Below are 14,770 nucleotides of genomic sequence, written 5' to 3'. Positions count from 1 at the left end.
TGTGTTTTAGCTTCATTAATAAGTGGGAAGTGGTAGCGGGAAGAAGGAGGGGGGAGAGGGGCACAAAGCCCGCGGCAGCCCTACAACCTGCTCTCTGTCCTGGTTTGGATCTTCTCCCCCCCAACATGAGGACAAGGGTCTGGAATGCCTGGGCTGTCACCTCCCGCTGCACATCGTGAACAGAAAGGCACAGTGAGGGCGTCCCCATGCATTGTCGCTGCTGAGACGGCAAATGCTACTTTCCGGATCCAGCTGCCCAAGTGAGCTGCCTTCGGATTGCAGCTGTCTGCATTCCTCACACTGCCGTCTGCCACTGCACAACCTGCACGCCACAAGTGGCTGCTGCCTTTTTCTAATATCTTCGTGCAGTTATTTTTTGGGAGGGAATTACAAATTTCAGAGACATCAGCCAGGAGGTACAGATTGTCACAGGGGTTCCGAAACATGAGCAAATCACAGAAGGACAGGGCCCAGGATCCCAACTGTCTTCCCTCTTTATCACATTAAAATCTCTCCCAGAAATGGACATCGAATCTGTCATCTTCCATATGGTAAAAGTAGGTCATTACTAAGAGTGGTGGAGGGAGTTCCCATTCTGGCACAGCGGAAACAAATCTGACTAGTATCTATGAGGATGCGGGTTCGATCCCTGGCTTTGCTCAGTAGGTGAAGGATCTGGCATTACCATGATCTGTGGTACAGGTCACAGACATGTCTCGGATCCCACGTTGCTGTGGCTGTGGTGTAGGCTGGCAGCTACAGCTTCAATTCAACCCCTAGCCTGGGAACTTCCATATGCCACAGGTGCTGCCCTAAAAGAAGAAGAAGAAGAAAAAAAAAAAAAGTGGCGGAGACCTCTCTACAGTTAAGCATCGACAAAGTGACAGCATTCGTCTGAACATGTGGACCCCAGCCAGGGCCCAGAGCAGAACTGAAATGTATTTGGACGGAACGAAATGATTCTTCAGAAAGCTTAGTTTAAAACTGCGAAGTTCATTAAAGGGATATATATTTATGGCTTTTAAATTTTCCTTGTTTTGAATTTCCACACATTCTCCCAGAAAAAATAGCTGATCAAGGAAAATGATCTCATCCCAAGGAGTGAAAATATAATTAACAATAAAAGAAGAGTTAACTATTTATGATGCCCCATTTTTTTTTCTTTTTTTCTTTTCTTTTTCTTTCTTTTTTGGTCTTGCAAAATGCTGTTAGATCAGGTGCCAATAAACAGGGGTATGTCTAGGGGAACTTCTGTCTCCTTCCTATGTCCCCTGTGACAGTTTAAAGTACTTATGTGGCAAACAGCTGGTGCCCTCTGGAATTTAACCAACAGTATTGCTTGTTCACTGTAGAAACTGGAGTTTAAAATCTTGGTAAAGAAATGAAAGTATTCGGGACTTCCCATTGTGGTTCAGAGGGTTAAGAACCCGACTAGTATCCATGAGGAAGTGGGTTGGATCCCTGACCTCACTCAGAGGGATTAGGATCCGGCATTGCTGTGAGCTGGGGTGTAGGTCACAGACATGCCTCGGATCCTGCCTTGCTGTGGCTGAGGCATAGGCTTGCAGCTGTAGCTCCAATTCAGCCCCTAGCCTGGGAACTTCCATATGCCGTGGGTATGGCCCTAAAAGGACAAAAAAGAAAAAAAAAAGGAAATGAAAGTATTCATACTCTGTGCTAATCTATTATAGTCTCTTGTGATTTTTTATTTTTAAAAAACTCAAAATGCAAAGCATGAAATACGGCCAAGTATTCAACAGAATGTTCAACATTTTAAATGTTTCACAAAAGAAAAGCTCTTTTAAAAAAAGGGCCAATGCAGTTCCTGTCGTGGCTCAGCAGTTAACGAATCTGACTAGGAACCATGAGGTTGCAGGTTCAATCCCTGGCCTCGCTTGTTAAGGATCCAGCGTAGCTGTGAGCTGTGGTGTAGGCCAGTGGCTACAGCTCCGGTTAGACCCCTAGCCTGGGGACCTCCATATGCTGCGGGTGTGGCCCTGGAAAAGACAAAAAAATTAAAAAAAAGAGCCAATGGATTCAATTTACATTTTAAACTATTTAATAGAGGTATCTGTTGTACACATGGTTTTAGTTTAACATAAACACAACATTTCTCTCTGGAGACACTTAACCTGAGTTGGCAATGAACTCCGAACTGCAAAGATTTTGATTCACAAAATAATTCTCCTCAAAATAGAGATGACAATTCCCAACTGAGGAGCTCCCCCAAAGTTCAGGACTCAATCCCAGGACAGGAGTGAGGGGAGACTCCTTGGAGATCGAAAGCTGTGCTGAAGTCATAGGATTGCACTTGGGGACCCTTAATCAGAGTGAGCTTCCGCAGACAGCCCCGGAAGGAGGTCTGGCTGCTCAGGCAGTTTTGCTTTACATCAGCTGTTTGGGAAGGAAGAGAAGATAAATCTTGTTTAGTTTCGTTAAATGATATGGCTAGCACAACAAATAAAAACAAGCTCATGTGGTTTCTACATTAAAATGAGAAGAGTGTATTTCTACAGAAGTGGCTCCGGTAAGAGGCGAATGCATAGAAAACTATTAATGTACAATACTTTTAAGGCATAGCCGTGACTTAAAATGGCATAAAGGGGATTTTTATTTTATTATCACTTGTAACAATTCCTTGGAACACCAAACATGCATAATTTGAATCCAAAATCCGTGTGAGAGGATAAGATGCAGGTTTGTCCTCTAAAATGAGTCCTGACCCCCAAGATGATTCCCAGCGCTGGGCATTACTGAGATGATTCACCTCAGTGCAGTCATCCAGCTTAGTGTACATCACATCCAGTGTCCTCAGAGTCTAAACTAATGATCAATTTGTATGTCGATTAGTTTAATTTTCCAAGAATTCCTAGGTATCTGAAACTGACTTTCTAAAATGGTAAAGGGGAGTTCCCGTTGTGGCTCAGTGGTAACGAGCCTGACTAGTATTCACACAGGTGCGGGTTCGATCCCTGGCCTTGCTCAGTGGGTTAAGGATCTGGCCTTGCTATAACCTGTGGTGTAGGTCACAGACATGGCTCAGATCCCGTGTTGCTGTGGCTGTGGCATAGGCCGGCAGCTGTGGCTCCAATTCGACCTCCAGCCTGGGAACTTGCATATGCCATGGGTGTAGCCCTAAAAAAGAAAAAAAAAAAAGGGGACTTCCCGTTGTGGCTCAGTGGTTGCAAATCCAACTAGGAACCATGAGGTTGCAGGTTCGATCCCTGGCCTCTCTCAGTGGATTATGGATCCAGTGTTGCTGTGAGCTGTGGTGTCGGTCACAGACGAGGCTCAGATCCTGCGTTGCTGTGGCTTTGGCTTAGGCCGGTGGCTACAGCTCCAATTAGACCCCTAGCCTGGGAACCTCCATATGCCACGGGTGTGGCCCTGGAAAAGACAAAAAGACCAAAAAAAAAAAAAAGGTATAAAATATACTTTTCTCCATCACTGTTCTATGATCATATGAACTCAGACTCCCCCCTTGGCAATACCCCTCAAATGTGAATGAGCAGAGCAGACGTCATACGCACCAGGATAGCCACCCACATAAATGGGATTGTTGGTGTCAGCAGAGGTGGACTGGGTGTGTGGACTTTCAGCTCGAACTGCGTTCCCATCGACCATCAGAAGCACGCGGTGTTTGCTTTTGTTTGCCTGAAGCCTGTGCCACTTTCCATCACAGAGAGTATGGGGAGCTTTGGGCTCGTATGTGGCTGTTATCCTACCAGCACCGTTGTTGACGTGAAACAAGAGCTGAACAACAGACACAGGCAAATATTCTTGGTGAGTTTTTCCCCACTTAAGGAGCACAATCCACTCATATAATGTTCTTGGAGTGGATCAAATCACAGCATCCTGTTAAAGAGGAGGACTGCCTATGGAAAACAAACAATGTTTTTTTTTGTCTTTTTTTGCCTTTTCTAGGGCAGCTCCCACAGCATATGGAGGTTCCCAGGCTAGAAGTCTAATCAGAGCTGTAGCCACCGGTCTACGCCAGGGCCACAGCAATAAGGGATCCGAGCTGCGTCTGCAACCTACACCATAGCTCACTGCAACACCAGATCCTTAACCCACTGAGCAAGGCCAGGGATCGAACCCGCAACCTCCTGGTTCCTAGTCGGATTTGTTGACCACTGTGCCACTACAGGAACTCCCAAACAATGGTTTTGAAACTAATATAATAAACCTAGTTAATTCGACCAGGCTCTGCCCTCGAGAAGATCAACTATATAGACATGGTAGACATGGAAACTTGGTGAACACTATAAGGGTTTGGGTCCTTAAATCATGATCAATAAAATAGGAGAGCTCCTGGGGAAAAAAAAAAAAAAAAGCCACATAGAGACTCTGATGCTATCCTATCAGAGTTCCAAAATTTCAGAACAGGCAAATGGCCACCTCTGTTGGGACAAGCTTGAGGCACAGTTTTAGCCCTGCATCCTTAAATCAGTGCCTCGTTTTCAGGACCTCAGGAGCCTGTGGGTTTACTGAGGGCATTAGTTCATAGCAGTTGAAACAGCACCTGTGAAGGAACTTGACTACGTCCCTGCTGACAAACCACAGTTGTTTAGGCCAGTGGTTGCACAGAGAATCTGAGACCCACAGAAGACGGGAGGGAAGAGTTGTGAACGTCCTGTTGTAAGGTTCTTCTGCTACGTGTGAAGCTATTTAACATTCTTCCAAGGCAGACTGGGACAAACTAAAGAAGTATCTTCTAAAGCCTTGGACATCCACTAAAAATATTTTTAAAAGAACAATAATATGCCGATAATAGAGGTAAAATATACATCAAAAATCACAGTTTTTGCAATTATGACACCTCTGATACCATTTCTCAGATGTCACACCATGTGCAAATGGACACAAAAAATTCTCAAGGAGTTCCCATCGTGGTGCAGCGGAAATGAATCCGACTAGGAACCATGAGGTTGTGGGTTCGATCCCTGGCCTCGCTTGGTGGGTGAAGGATCTGGCATTGCCCTGAGCTGTGGTGTACATCACAGACGTGGCTCGGATCCCACATGGCTGTGACTGTGGCTGGCAGCTGTAGCTCCCATTGGACCCTTAGCCTGGGAACCTCCATATGCCATAGGTGCGGCCCTAAAAGCAACAAAACAAAACATTTTCAAAATTCTTTCAAAATACAGGTAAGGAAAAAAGTTGGCTATAAGCCACAGGGCAGAGCGGCGGAAGTGTGGTGTAGAAAAGTTTTGTTTCAACATGAAGATGACATGCAGGGGGAGAAGGGATGAAGGGCAAGAGATCCGATGTGACTTTCTTCTCTCCTCCCCACCCCGAGTCTAGCATATCCTGGGGGCCCAAGTCCCAGTGGAGAGCAAGGGGGGGGCGATGCAAGAAACAAGTGAATACATTTGGGGAAATCAAGAGCCGTGTTCCTGGCCCTCCAAGAGGCAGGAGCTCAGAAAGAGTCAGGCATCGTTGCCCCACAGCAAAGTGAGTTGGTCCCAGTGCAGTGAAAGTGGTGGCAAAGCACATTAGGTAAAGACAGGACCCAAGTGACCACCACCCTGGCTCCCCATGGCCAATGAGGGGTAGAGCAGACCATACAAGCCCTCCCGTGCCCCTCTGGGGTTACAGAAGGTGGCTGAAGATGAGGAGGCACAGTTGGGACAGGAAGCCAGATCTACAGGGACACCTGCCGTGTCCAGGAGCAGTGTCCACGAACTGACGGTGCTGAGACCTCAGACTCCTCGCCACAACAACCAGGGACAACTGGCCGAGCGCACAGAGGACAGAGGTTGCATCTGAAGACCCAGGAGTCGGGTGATGCCTCAGCACTGTCAGGGGAGAGCCCAGAACCCACAGAAAAGGACAAGGGCAATTAACATTCCCTCCTGCCTTCTTGACCAAGGGGAGCGGACTGAAATGAGAACCAGGAGAGTCTCTGACGGAGCCAATTTTAAGGCAGAAGACGCTAAACTGCTACAAATTATTGAATTCATTTTGTTCCCAACATGCGAAGGCAGAAAAACAAGAGCAGAAGAATTAGAGGAACAAAAATATGGCTTTTGCACACACACGCACATATACACACACACAAATTGGACTGTGGTACATCCATCCTGGCGAATACTCTGCAATAAAAGAAATGAATTGTTATCACAACACACGTGGGTGAAATGCCAGGAAATGAGACTCAGTGGAAAAAGCCAATCTTGAGAGGACCCATACTAATGGTTTAATTCATATAACAGTTGTGGAATAACAATTAGAGAGATTAGTTGTTGCCAGGAGCGAGGGGTACGGGGGAAGGAGTTGGTATGGATGCGAAGGTGTGCCATTTATGGGACAGCTGTCCTGATTGTGGTGCTTCTGTGAGATGACCTACGTGATTAAAATTGTGTAGAGCCACATGTGCATGCACACACACGGACATGTATAACTAGCATAATGGAATAACCTCTGTGGTGAAGCCAATGTCGGCTTCGGAGATTTGACGTTGTACCAGTTATGCAGGATGTGCCCCCTGAAGGGACTGGGGACGCCCTGTACCCGGTGTGGCAACTGTCAGTCTCTAGTGATTTCCAATAAAATGTTGACAGATATTAGGGAGGACAGGGCATCAGGTCAGCAACTTCCACTCAGTTTAAGGAAAAAAAAATTCTTTGTATTGTAGTTGCAGTTTTGCTTTAAATTTAATTTTTATCTTTAAAAAGCTTTGGAGGGTTCTCTCTTTTGAAAGAGTAACTGAACTTTTTCTCCATCCCATTAAAGGAGATGATTAGAAATTTTGATCTCGATAGTTCTACTGTTTCTCAGGGGCTCTGTCTCTGACACTGGGGTGAGGCGGGGACCCCACAGATGCGACGCACCCACCTTGCCATTTACGATCTCTAAGCCAATGGCATCCACCTTGGCGCTGCTGATCCCCAGGAGGACCCCGTTCTCGGAGGAGGTACGGAACTCCAGCGTGATGTTCACATCGGATCGCACTTTGTAGCCTTCTTTGACTACAAAACACAAGGAAGACCTAAGTCAGGGTGAGGCCTGCCCCAGCCCAGAGCGGCCATGGACCGGCTGGCTGGCTGGCTGGCTGGCTGCGCAGCTGGGCCCTCCCGACGTCCCAGAGACCTGACTCCAGCTCCACTTCCACCAGCAAGTCACCACCATCCGCCGAACCTCAGCCTGCACATCTGTAAGGGGAAGCAATGCTTTTAGGGCAGACACACACCATCAGCTGGGCTGAGCCTGCCTTGAGCTGAGGCAGGCACATCCCCTCATCCAGAGCCACAGAGGGAAGGAATCAAAAGAGTTTTTTTTTTAGTCTTTTTAGAGCTGCACCTGCAGCATATGGAGCTTCCCAGGCTAGGGGTCCAACTGGAGCTGTAGCTGCTGGCCTACGCCCCAGCCACAGCAACGCCAGATCTGAGCCATGTCTGCAACCTACACCACAGCTCACGGCAACGCCGGATCCTTAACCCACTGAGCGAGGCCAGGGATCAAACCCTTGTCCTCATGGATACGAGTCAGATTTGTTTCTGCTGAGCCGCAATGGGAACTTCAACAGCAATTTGATCTACATAATCCCCTGATCATCCACCCAGCAGAGGGACATTTTATTTTCCCAACATCTGCTCTTGAGTATGTCCCCATCTGCTGAGTATATTAGAGTCCACACTAGGTTTTCTTAAAGTGGGGCTTTAATTGAATAACTTTTTCATTCAGGTGATTTAAAAAAAAAAAAAAGGCTGAGATAAATTAGGGATATTAGCAATACCAGGCAGGTGTTGCCATGCCCAGGGCTGAGGGAAAAATGGGAAAAGGTGGTGTTGCTGGAGCTTAGAAGCAGAGAGTGAAGGAGAGCAGCCAGCTAGCGTTCCCCCGCCTCCCTGCCACCCCAACCCCACCCCCACCAAGCCCCCTCGGAAGCTCAGGGCAAAGGAGCCCAGAAATGAGTTCCCTGTGATGGACAGCAGAAAAGGGGCCAGAGGAGCAGGGTTCTGAGTGCCCACAGGAAGTTAACCAGCAAACCAAGCATCCAAACTGCGGAGAGAACATAAGATATTATGACAAGGGCTAGTTCTAAGCCTTGAAGAATTTGCATTCCAAGGCATTTTAGAGATTTAAATTCCTCTACTTATAACTGATTAATAGTTCAACGATCTAAATAGAGTTAATTTCTTTATTAAATCTGACTTGCATTTTGTGTTGCTGATTTTTAATTCCAAGGTCTTGATTAACTTGGGCATAAAGCATGCCTTACATAAATGTGGGGAAAGTACAGATGCCACCAGCACCTCATATTGCCCTCTGCCTGGTCGGCACCCTCCTGGTAGAAGAACATCTGGACAGCACGAGAGGTGCTTTTACACTGGAAGCAGAGTGGCCAGAATCCTCTGGAACAGGTAATGAAACGTGGTCTGGCTGCAGCTTATCCAGTGGGTCCTGTCCTATCATGTAACCATTGGATCCATATCATCTTAGAGTACAGGTGAATTCCAAAGTTTTCTTTCAAGGTTCTTGGTGATACATACCAAAGGCTGCATATCCACTTCCTTCGAAGAAAGTTCCTTCCTCGGCAGCTGCATAGCACCTGCTTACCGCAGATGCAGACTCCGGGCTGTCCTTGTCCAGCTGATTACTGTTTACTGCCACCTCCCCAATGCAAGCAGGAATGCTGTGGGTGATCTACGCCAAATGATGTAGGGTAGATGCTGCTTAGTACAGGAAGGGCAAGAGCAGTTTTTCCTACACTTCAGCAAGACACATTAAAATGCTATCTTTCGGTTTTAAAAATCTCTTTGCGGAGTTCCCATCGTGGCGCAGTGGTTAACGAATCCGACTAGGAACCATGAGGTTGCGGGTTCGGTCCCTGCCCTTGCTCAGTGGGTTAACGATCCGGTGTTGCCGTGAGCTGTGGTGTAGGTTGCAGACATGGCTCGGCTCCCGCGTTGCTTTGGCTCTGGCCTAGGCCGGTGGCTACAGCTCCGATTCAACGCCTAGCCTGGGAACCTCCATATGCCGCGGGAGCGGCCCAAGAAATAGCAACAACAACAACAACAACAATAACAAAAAAAAAAAAAAATCTCTTTGCCACAAGACTTCACATGAAGGGCTCACATAAGGCTATTGTAATGTGGCAAAGGGGTTTCCTATTCTTCTGAGTGAATATCATGGACATCAAGACAGGAGTTTTTGGGAGTTCCCATCATGGCTCAGCAGAAACAAATCTGACTAGTACCCATGAGGATGCAGGTTCGATCCCTGGCTCTGCTCAGTGGGTTAAAGATCCGGCGTTGCCATGAGCTGGGGTGTAGGTCGCAGATACAGTTTGGATCCCGCATTGCTGTGGCTGTGGCATAGGCCACCAGCTGCAGCTCTACTTCGACCCCTAGCCTGGGAACTTCCATATGCTTCAGGTGCAGCCCAAAAAAACAATAAATAAACAAACAAATAAATAAAATAAAATAAATAAAAAAGACTGAGGAGTTTTCTAATATTTTGCTGGACTTTTCCTGAGTTGTGTTGGGGCTGAATCAGCTGTGCAAAGGGACATGTTCATAAACCAACAGGCAGGATGGCTGGTTGGGCTTCAGGAAGAAGCCCCAATACACTATTAAGGGACGTGGTTTAAGAGGTTTGCATCTTGCAGCCAAGCCCTGGGCCTAAACAAGATAATTTAAACATAAACGTATTCCTGCACAAAACAAGCAGCCACAGGAAAGGCATGAGGGCTCACAGAGAAGACGCTACTTACATTTCCAATGTTCCTGGCCCTGTACTCGGAGGGCAGGCCTCCCAGGTACAACTTTCCTTCCACATCCAGGGTGGTGGCATCTCCCACTGTGGTCACCATGGGGGAATCCTGGCCGTCGACCGTCAGGAAGCCCTTCCTTTTGAAGTACTCAGTCTTGACCTAGAGCAGAAAGAACACAGGCCTCATTTCACAACTTTAGCAGATGTCTGTTTGCAGCATCTGTTCACTCCAGCAGTCATAGCCTGAAAGAAATCCTGAAGGATGGGAGTTCCTGTCGTGGCTCAGTGGGAACGAATCTGACTAGGATCCACGAGGACATAGGTTCAATCCATGGCTTTGCTCAGTGGGTTAAGGATCCGGCATTGCCTGTGGTGTAGGTCACAGACCCGGCTCAGATCCCGTGTCACTGTGGCTGTGGCGTGGGCTAGTGGCTACAGCTCAGATTAGACCCCTAGCCTGGGGACTTCTGTATGCCCCTGGTGTGGCCCTAAAACAAACAAACAAACAAACAAACAAACAAACAAAAACCTAAAGGATGGCTCAAGTTTTCACATAGTCGCTGTTGAGAGGAGGCTGAGCCTGGAGCAGGTTAGAACAGAACACGTGCCAGGGTCCGAATCCCAAGAACACAAATGCCATGAGGTCACATAGGGCTCATTCATGCCATGCCTGAGCTCGATTTACCTCTCATCAAATGGAGAATATTTTGGGTACCCTTGTTCATTCCAGTGTTTGCTGAGTGTCTGTTAGGTGTCAGACACAGAGGGAGGCCCCGGGCATATTTCAGGAAACAGAAAAGGTCCCCGCCCACAAGGAGCTTACGTTCTATGGGCGCAGATACCAGAATCAAAGCAGGCTGGAAATCAGGGTATAATTCCAGCCGTGACATGGAGCAGACCCTAGGGCCGGGTGGAATGGAACCCTGAAGAGTGATCACAAGCTTCCTGGGAGCATACCGTGTGCCACTGGCCATCGCTGAGGAGCGCAGGGTGCCAGACCTTTGTCCTGCCCTTCCCAAGGTCGAACATAAAGTGGAGACGGCCCTCTTGCAGCTGGAGCGCAGCGTAATCGACCTGGTTCTGATGGGCCATGTAGTAAATCAGGCCGCTGGAGGCGAACGTTCGGATGCTCAGCTGCACCGAGAGCCTGGAGGGAAGCAAGTGCTCAGCCCTCGGCAAGGAATAGGGTTTCACGTCTACTCTTTCAAATAACAGCAGCAAGAGAACCCAGTCCGTGCCTCTGCTTTTACATTCAACATCTCGGGCCATTCCCCACTCCTTCGTGTATCCATCCATCCACTTGACTCATGGCTACTGCGGGTACCTCGCTCTGCCAAGAATGGTTCTAGGAGCAGAGGACCAGGCAGGGAATGGAGGAAGGTCCTGTCCCTGGGAAACTAATACCAGAATCATATCAGAGAGTTCAAGTCGGGTCACATGGAGGCCAACAGTGATCACATTAAGTTGTCAGGACAGCAGCTCTGAAAGATGGCATTGCTGAACTCTGCGTGGAAGGTGGGAGAGAGCCCGGCGGAGCTCCGCGGGAGAGGCCACATCGTGTTTCAAGATGGTAAGAGTCAGTGAAAAGAATGGCTTGACCATGGTGGTCAGCCAGCAATCCCCAAGGGGCCCCGCAGGGGTGGCGGAAGGCTCCGTCTGAGTGTCCTCCCGCAGAAGGAAGCACAGCGTCACTGAGACACACCCTGAGGGATGGGGACAGGGACAGGAGGGCAGGGGGCTCTGAGAGGCAGTGTTTGGATTTTATAAGTGCAGCTGGAAGTCACAGGAGGGCTTTAAGAAGGAAGATGGGCGTGGATGGATTTATATCTTAAAAGGAACCCTGATGTGAACAACAAATTAGGTAGGGCCAAGGTGACAGCAGGTGTCAGAGTGACAGCAGGTGCCAGGGTGACAGAAGGTGTCAGGTGGGCAGCTGTTACAAGAGTCCACAGAACCAGATGGTGGCCCGGCCCAGGGTGGTGGGGGGATGTGGAGGACCCGGACCAAGGAGCAGCAGGACTTGCTAAGGGACTGAATTTGGAGGAAGGGGAGAGCACAGGCGCTGGGTTTGGCCTTGGGCAGCCAGGTGAAGGGCGATGACACCTACAGAAATGCGGGTTTGGGGGAGACAGTGAATTCTCGTTGGCACCTGCCCCACCCCTTGTGGAGGAGTCCAAGGGCCATCTGGGTGCCCGACCCCTGAGTTCTAAGTGGAGCTCAGCACCAGGTTGTGGACATTAATGCACAGAGATGGTATTTCCAAGCTGCTGGAGTTCACCAGCCACCATGGAGAGTACTTGGACGAGGCTGGGCCTCCCTGATAGAGGTGGAGCCTGCAGAGGGACCCTCTGGTGGGCTTGGAGAGGGGGGAGACATGAGGCCAGGAGGCCTGATGGTCAAGGAAGCAGAGGGGCCAAGTGCACCAGTGCTGTGGAAGGCCTGGAAACAGCAAAAAGGACGTGGCCATGGCGGGTCTCAAATGACCCTGGTGAGGAGGGAGGAGGTGGGGAGGGGGATTAATGTGGGACGGGCGGTACCTGGTGTGGGGGGAAGGGGTGGGGGCGGCATCTCCTGGAGAGTTTCTGTTTTAAAAGATAGCAACTTGGGAGTTCCTATCGTGGCTCAATGGTTAACGAATCCGACTAGGAACCATGACGTTTTGGGTTCGATCCTTGGCCTCACTCAGTGGGTTAAGGATCTGGCATTGCTGTGAGCTGTGGTGTATGTCACAGATGCAGCTCAGATTTGGCGTTGCTGTGGCTGTGGGGTAGGCTGGCGGCTACAGCTCTGATTAGACCCCTAGCCTGGGAACCTCCATGCGCCGCGGGTGCGACCCTGAAAAGACAAAAAGACCAAATAAAAATAAAAAATTAAAAAAATAAAAGGTAGCAACTACCAGATAGGAAGCAGGCACAGGGGTCACAGGCTCAGACTCTGGGGCCAGAGCACCTGGACCTGAATCCCAGCTCTGCCTTGTGAGCCGGAGCAGGTGTCCACCTTCCCTGGGCCTCAGATTCTTTGTCTATAAAATGAAGGCGTGAAGTCACTGCTTCCTCAGAGGATAATTATGATAATTGTGGGGTGTGTGTGAAATACGGAGATGGTCTCTGGCACAAGAGTCTGTTCCTCTGACGCTCACTGATGGTGACCGGGTGATGGTCCTGATGCTGCCTGTGTGTTGACAGGACCCAGGTTTGAAAGAGGGAGAAATGGGGGGAGGGGGGAGGGGATACTCCAGGGGACAGTTCCCTGTGGCCGGGGACGGGAGAGTGGGGATGAAGGGGGGGCTCTTTCTGGTGGCGGGCAGACCTCTGAGGGAGGGAAGTCAGCAGCTGGGGGTTGAAGAGAGGCCGTGGGGACACAGAGAGTCTTGAGATAGCGAAGAATCGATGAAGAATCTAAAACGTGAAGATATTAGCCACGCATACTGGGTCCCCGTAAACTTAGAGTTTGGAAGTTCCATCTGAGATCTGTGGCCACAGCTTAAAGTCAAACCAGGCAAGAAAGAGCGACATGTTTCTGCAGCCCTGACCACCAGCTCGGGCTCTGGTGGGACCAGGCCCAGCATGGGCTCCACCTGGGGTCACCCTGGCAGAGATGAGTGGGTGAAGGGGCCTTGCTAAGGAACCCGCTATTATCATGGCACCAAACCCATTTGGGGCAGGGGACAGACTGTGCTGCAGGAGCTAGGGAGGGGGTGAAGGTGGAGAGAAGCACGAGGGCTTAGGGGTCTCCTTGCAGGGGAGGAGCTGCTGGAGGGGACCTGCCAGAGTAGGGCCGAGGAGGACGAGGTCCTGACTGGGATGCCTAGAGACGGCGGAGGTGGGGTGGACCCTTGTGAAGTGCTCAAGGGTGTGACCACGGGGTTGCGGGGGGTGGCTGGGAGAAGGAGGGAAGGAGCCCTGACAGATCGGAGCTGGAGGACCTCAAGATCAGGTGTTGGGGGCTCCGATCTCAGGGGCAGATGGCGGGAGCTGCAGGGAAAAGATAGAACCAAGGTCTGGGTGGGGCGGTGACCTCAGATGACAACGACCCGAGTGCAGAGCAAGGCTCGGCTATAGGCATGTACTTTAGAGGCTGAAGTTCACAGAAGATGTGAGAGCACAGTGGGGTCCTGAGGAGCCTCGGCCATGAGAACCCTGGATGTGAGCCCCCTTCACAGAAAGGAGGAGGGAACGTGGGACAGGTGGGTGTGAGGGTGGGGGGACGGCAGAAGGGCGTGGCTGTGGGGGTGGTACCAAGGAGCTGGGGGCCCAGTGAAAGAGTGTGGATAGACAGTTTCATCAAAGCAGTGACCGCTGACTGCAGCATGCGGTTCCAAGTCTAGATGGTGGATCCAGAGGACTTGGGATTTTTGATAGAAGAGTGATTCCCATGCCTTCGTGCAGACACGCGGAGGCAGCGACCAGCCCTCCTCCAGACAGGGCTCAAACCACAGGAACCCCTGAGTTCCACGCACAGACACGGCCTTCCTCCCTAGGCCTTCTCACTGCCACCCCTGGTGGCTAGTTGAACCCTCCATGATGAAACAGGAGAAGCTTCTGGAAAAGACTCATCCTGCATTCACCCAGCCGTGAGACGCCTCATGAGGACTTCAAGGCAATGCCTACCTCCTTCGGACAACCAGTTGATTAAAGGGCAGCACGAGGTGGCTGCTCTGTGTGAGGCCAAACTGGTGGGCGTTGGAAATGAACTCTGGGGCTCTGTCCACGGCACACACTCCCTGTAAGAGATGCACAGGCTCTCAGCCATGCCCGACCAGGACCCACGCCAACACGGACATGTTTTTGCATGAAGGACCCATCTCAGATGCTCTGAGAAGATCCTGAGGGTGCCAGTGACCACAGGAGTAGCCCAAGCACCGGGAATTCGTAAGTGTCCACCCACAGGCGACAGGCTGGGCTTGTTCCTCCCCAAAGGAGCAAGGGGCACCCAGGATGAGGCTGGCTGGAGGGAGGTGTCCTGACTCCAGACCCAGCGAGGCCTCAGAATCACTTTTCCAAGACAAGGTTCTGAACTCAGAGATAAGCCTCGCTTGGAAGATACCGCTTTT

At 50.0% G+C, this 14,770-nt stretch overlaps 1 protein-coding gene across 2 annotated transcripts in view; it reads right to left on the bottom strand.

The window, feature by feature from the left end:
- Positions 1-2,041: 2,041 nt before the first annotated feature.
- The window catches only part of LAMA1 (laminin subunit alpha 1), a 137,531-nt gene continuing 124,802 nt past the window's right edge, over positions 2,042-14,770 (bottom strand). For both annotated transcript variants that reach the window (XM_047793750.1, XM_047793749.1), the window contains 7 exons: positions 14,328-14,440; positions 10,675-10,864; positions 9,719-9,877; positions 8,496-8,649; positions 6,838-6,971; positions 3,531-3,753; positions 2,042-2,394 (listed from right to left, as the gene is read on the bottom strand). In XM_047793750.1, the coding sequence (XP_047649706.1) occupies positions 2,234-2,394; positions 3,531-3,753; positions 6,838-6,971; positions 8,496-8,649; positions 9,719-9,877; positions 10,675-10,864; positions 14,328-14,440 (1,134 nt within the window). In that variant the 3' untranslated portion in view covers positions 2,042-2,233. The remainder of the gene's footprint in view (positions 2,395-3,530; positions 3,754-6,837; positions 6,972-8,495; positions 8,650-9,718; positions 9,878-10,674; positions 10,865-14,327; positions 14,441-14,770) is intronic.

Source organism: Phacochoerus africanus, chromosome 8, assembly GCF_016906955.1.
Source record: "Phacochoerus africanus isolate WHEZ1 chromosome 8, ROS_Pafr_v1, whole genome shotgun sequence".
In the NCBI taxonomy this organism is placed as follows: Eukaryota; Metazoa; Chordata; class Mammalia; order Artiodactyla; family Suidae; genus Phacochoerus; species Phacochoerus africanus.
The sequence above is the reverse complement of the archived record's forward strand: the minus strand, read 5'-3'. Positions and strand labels throughout refer to the sequence as shown.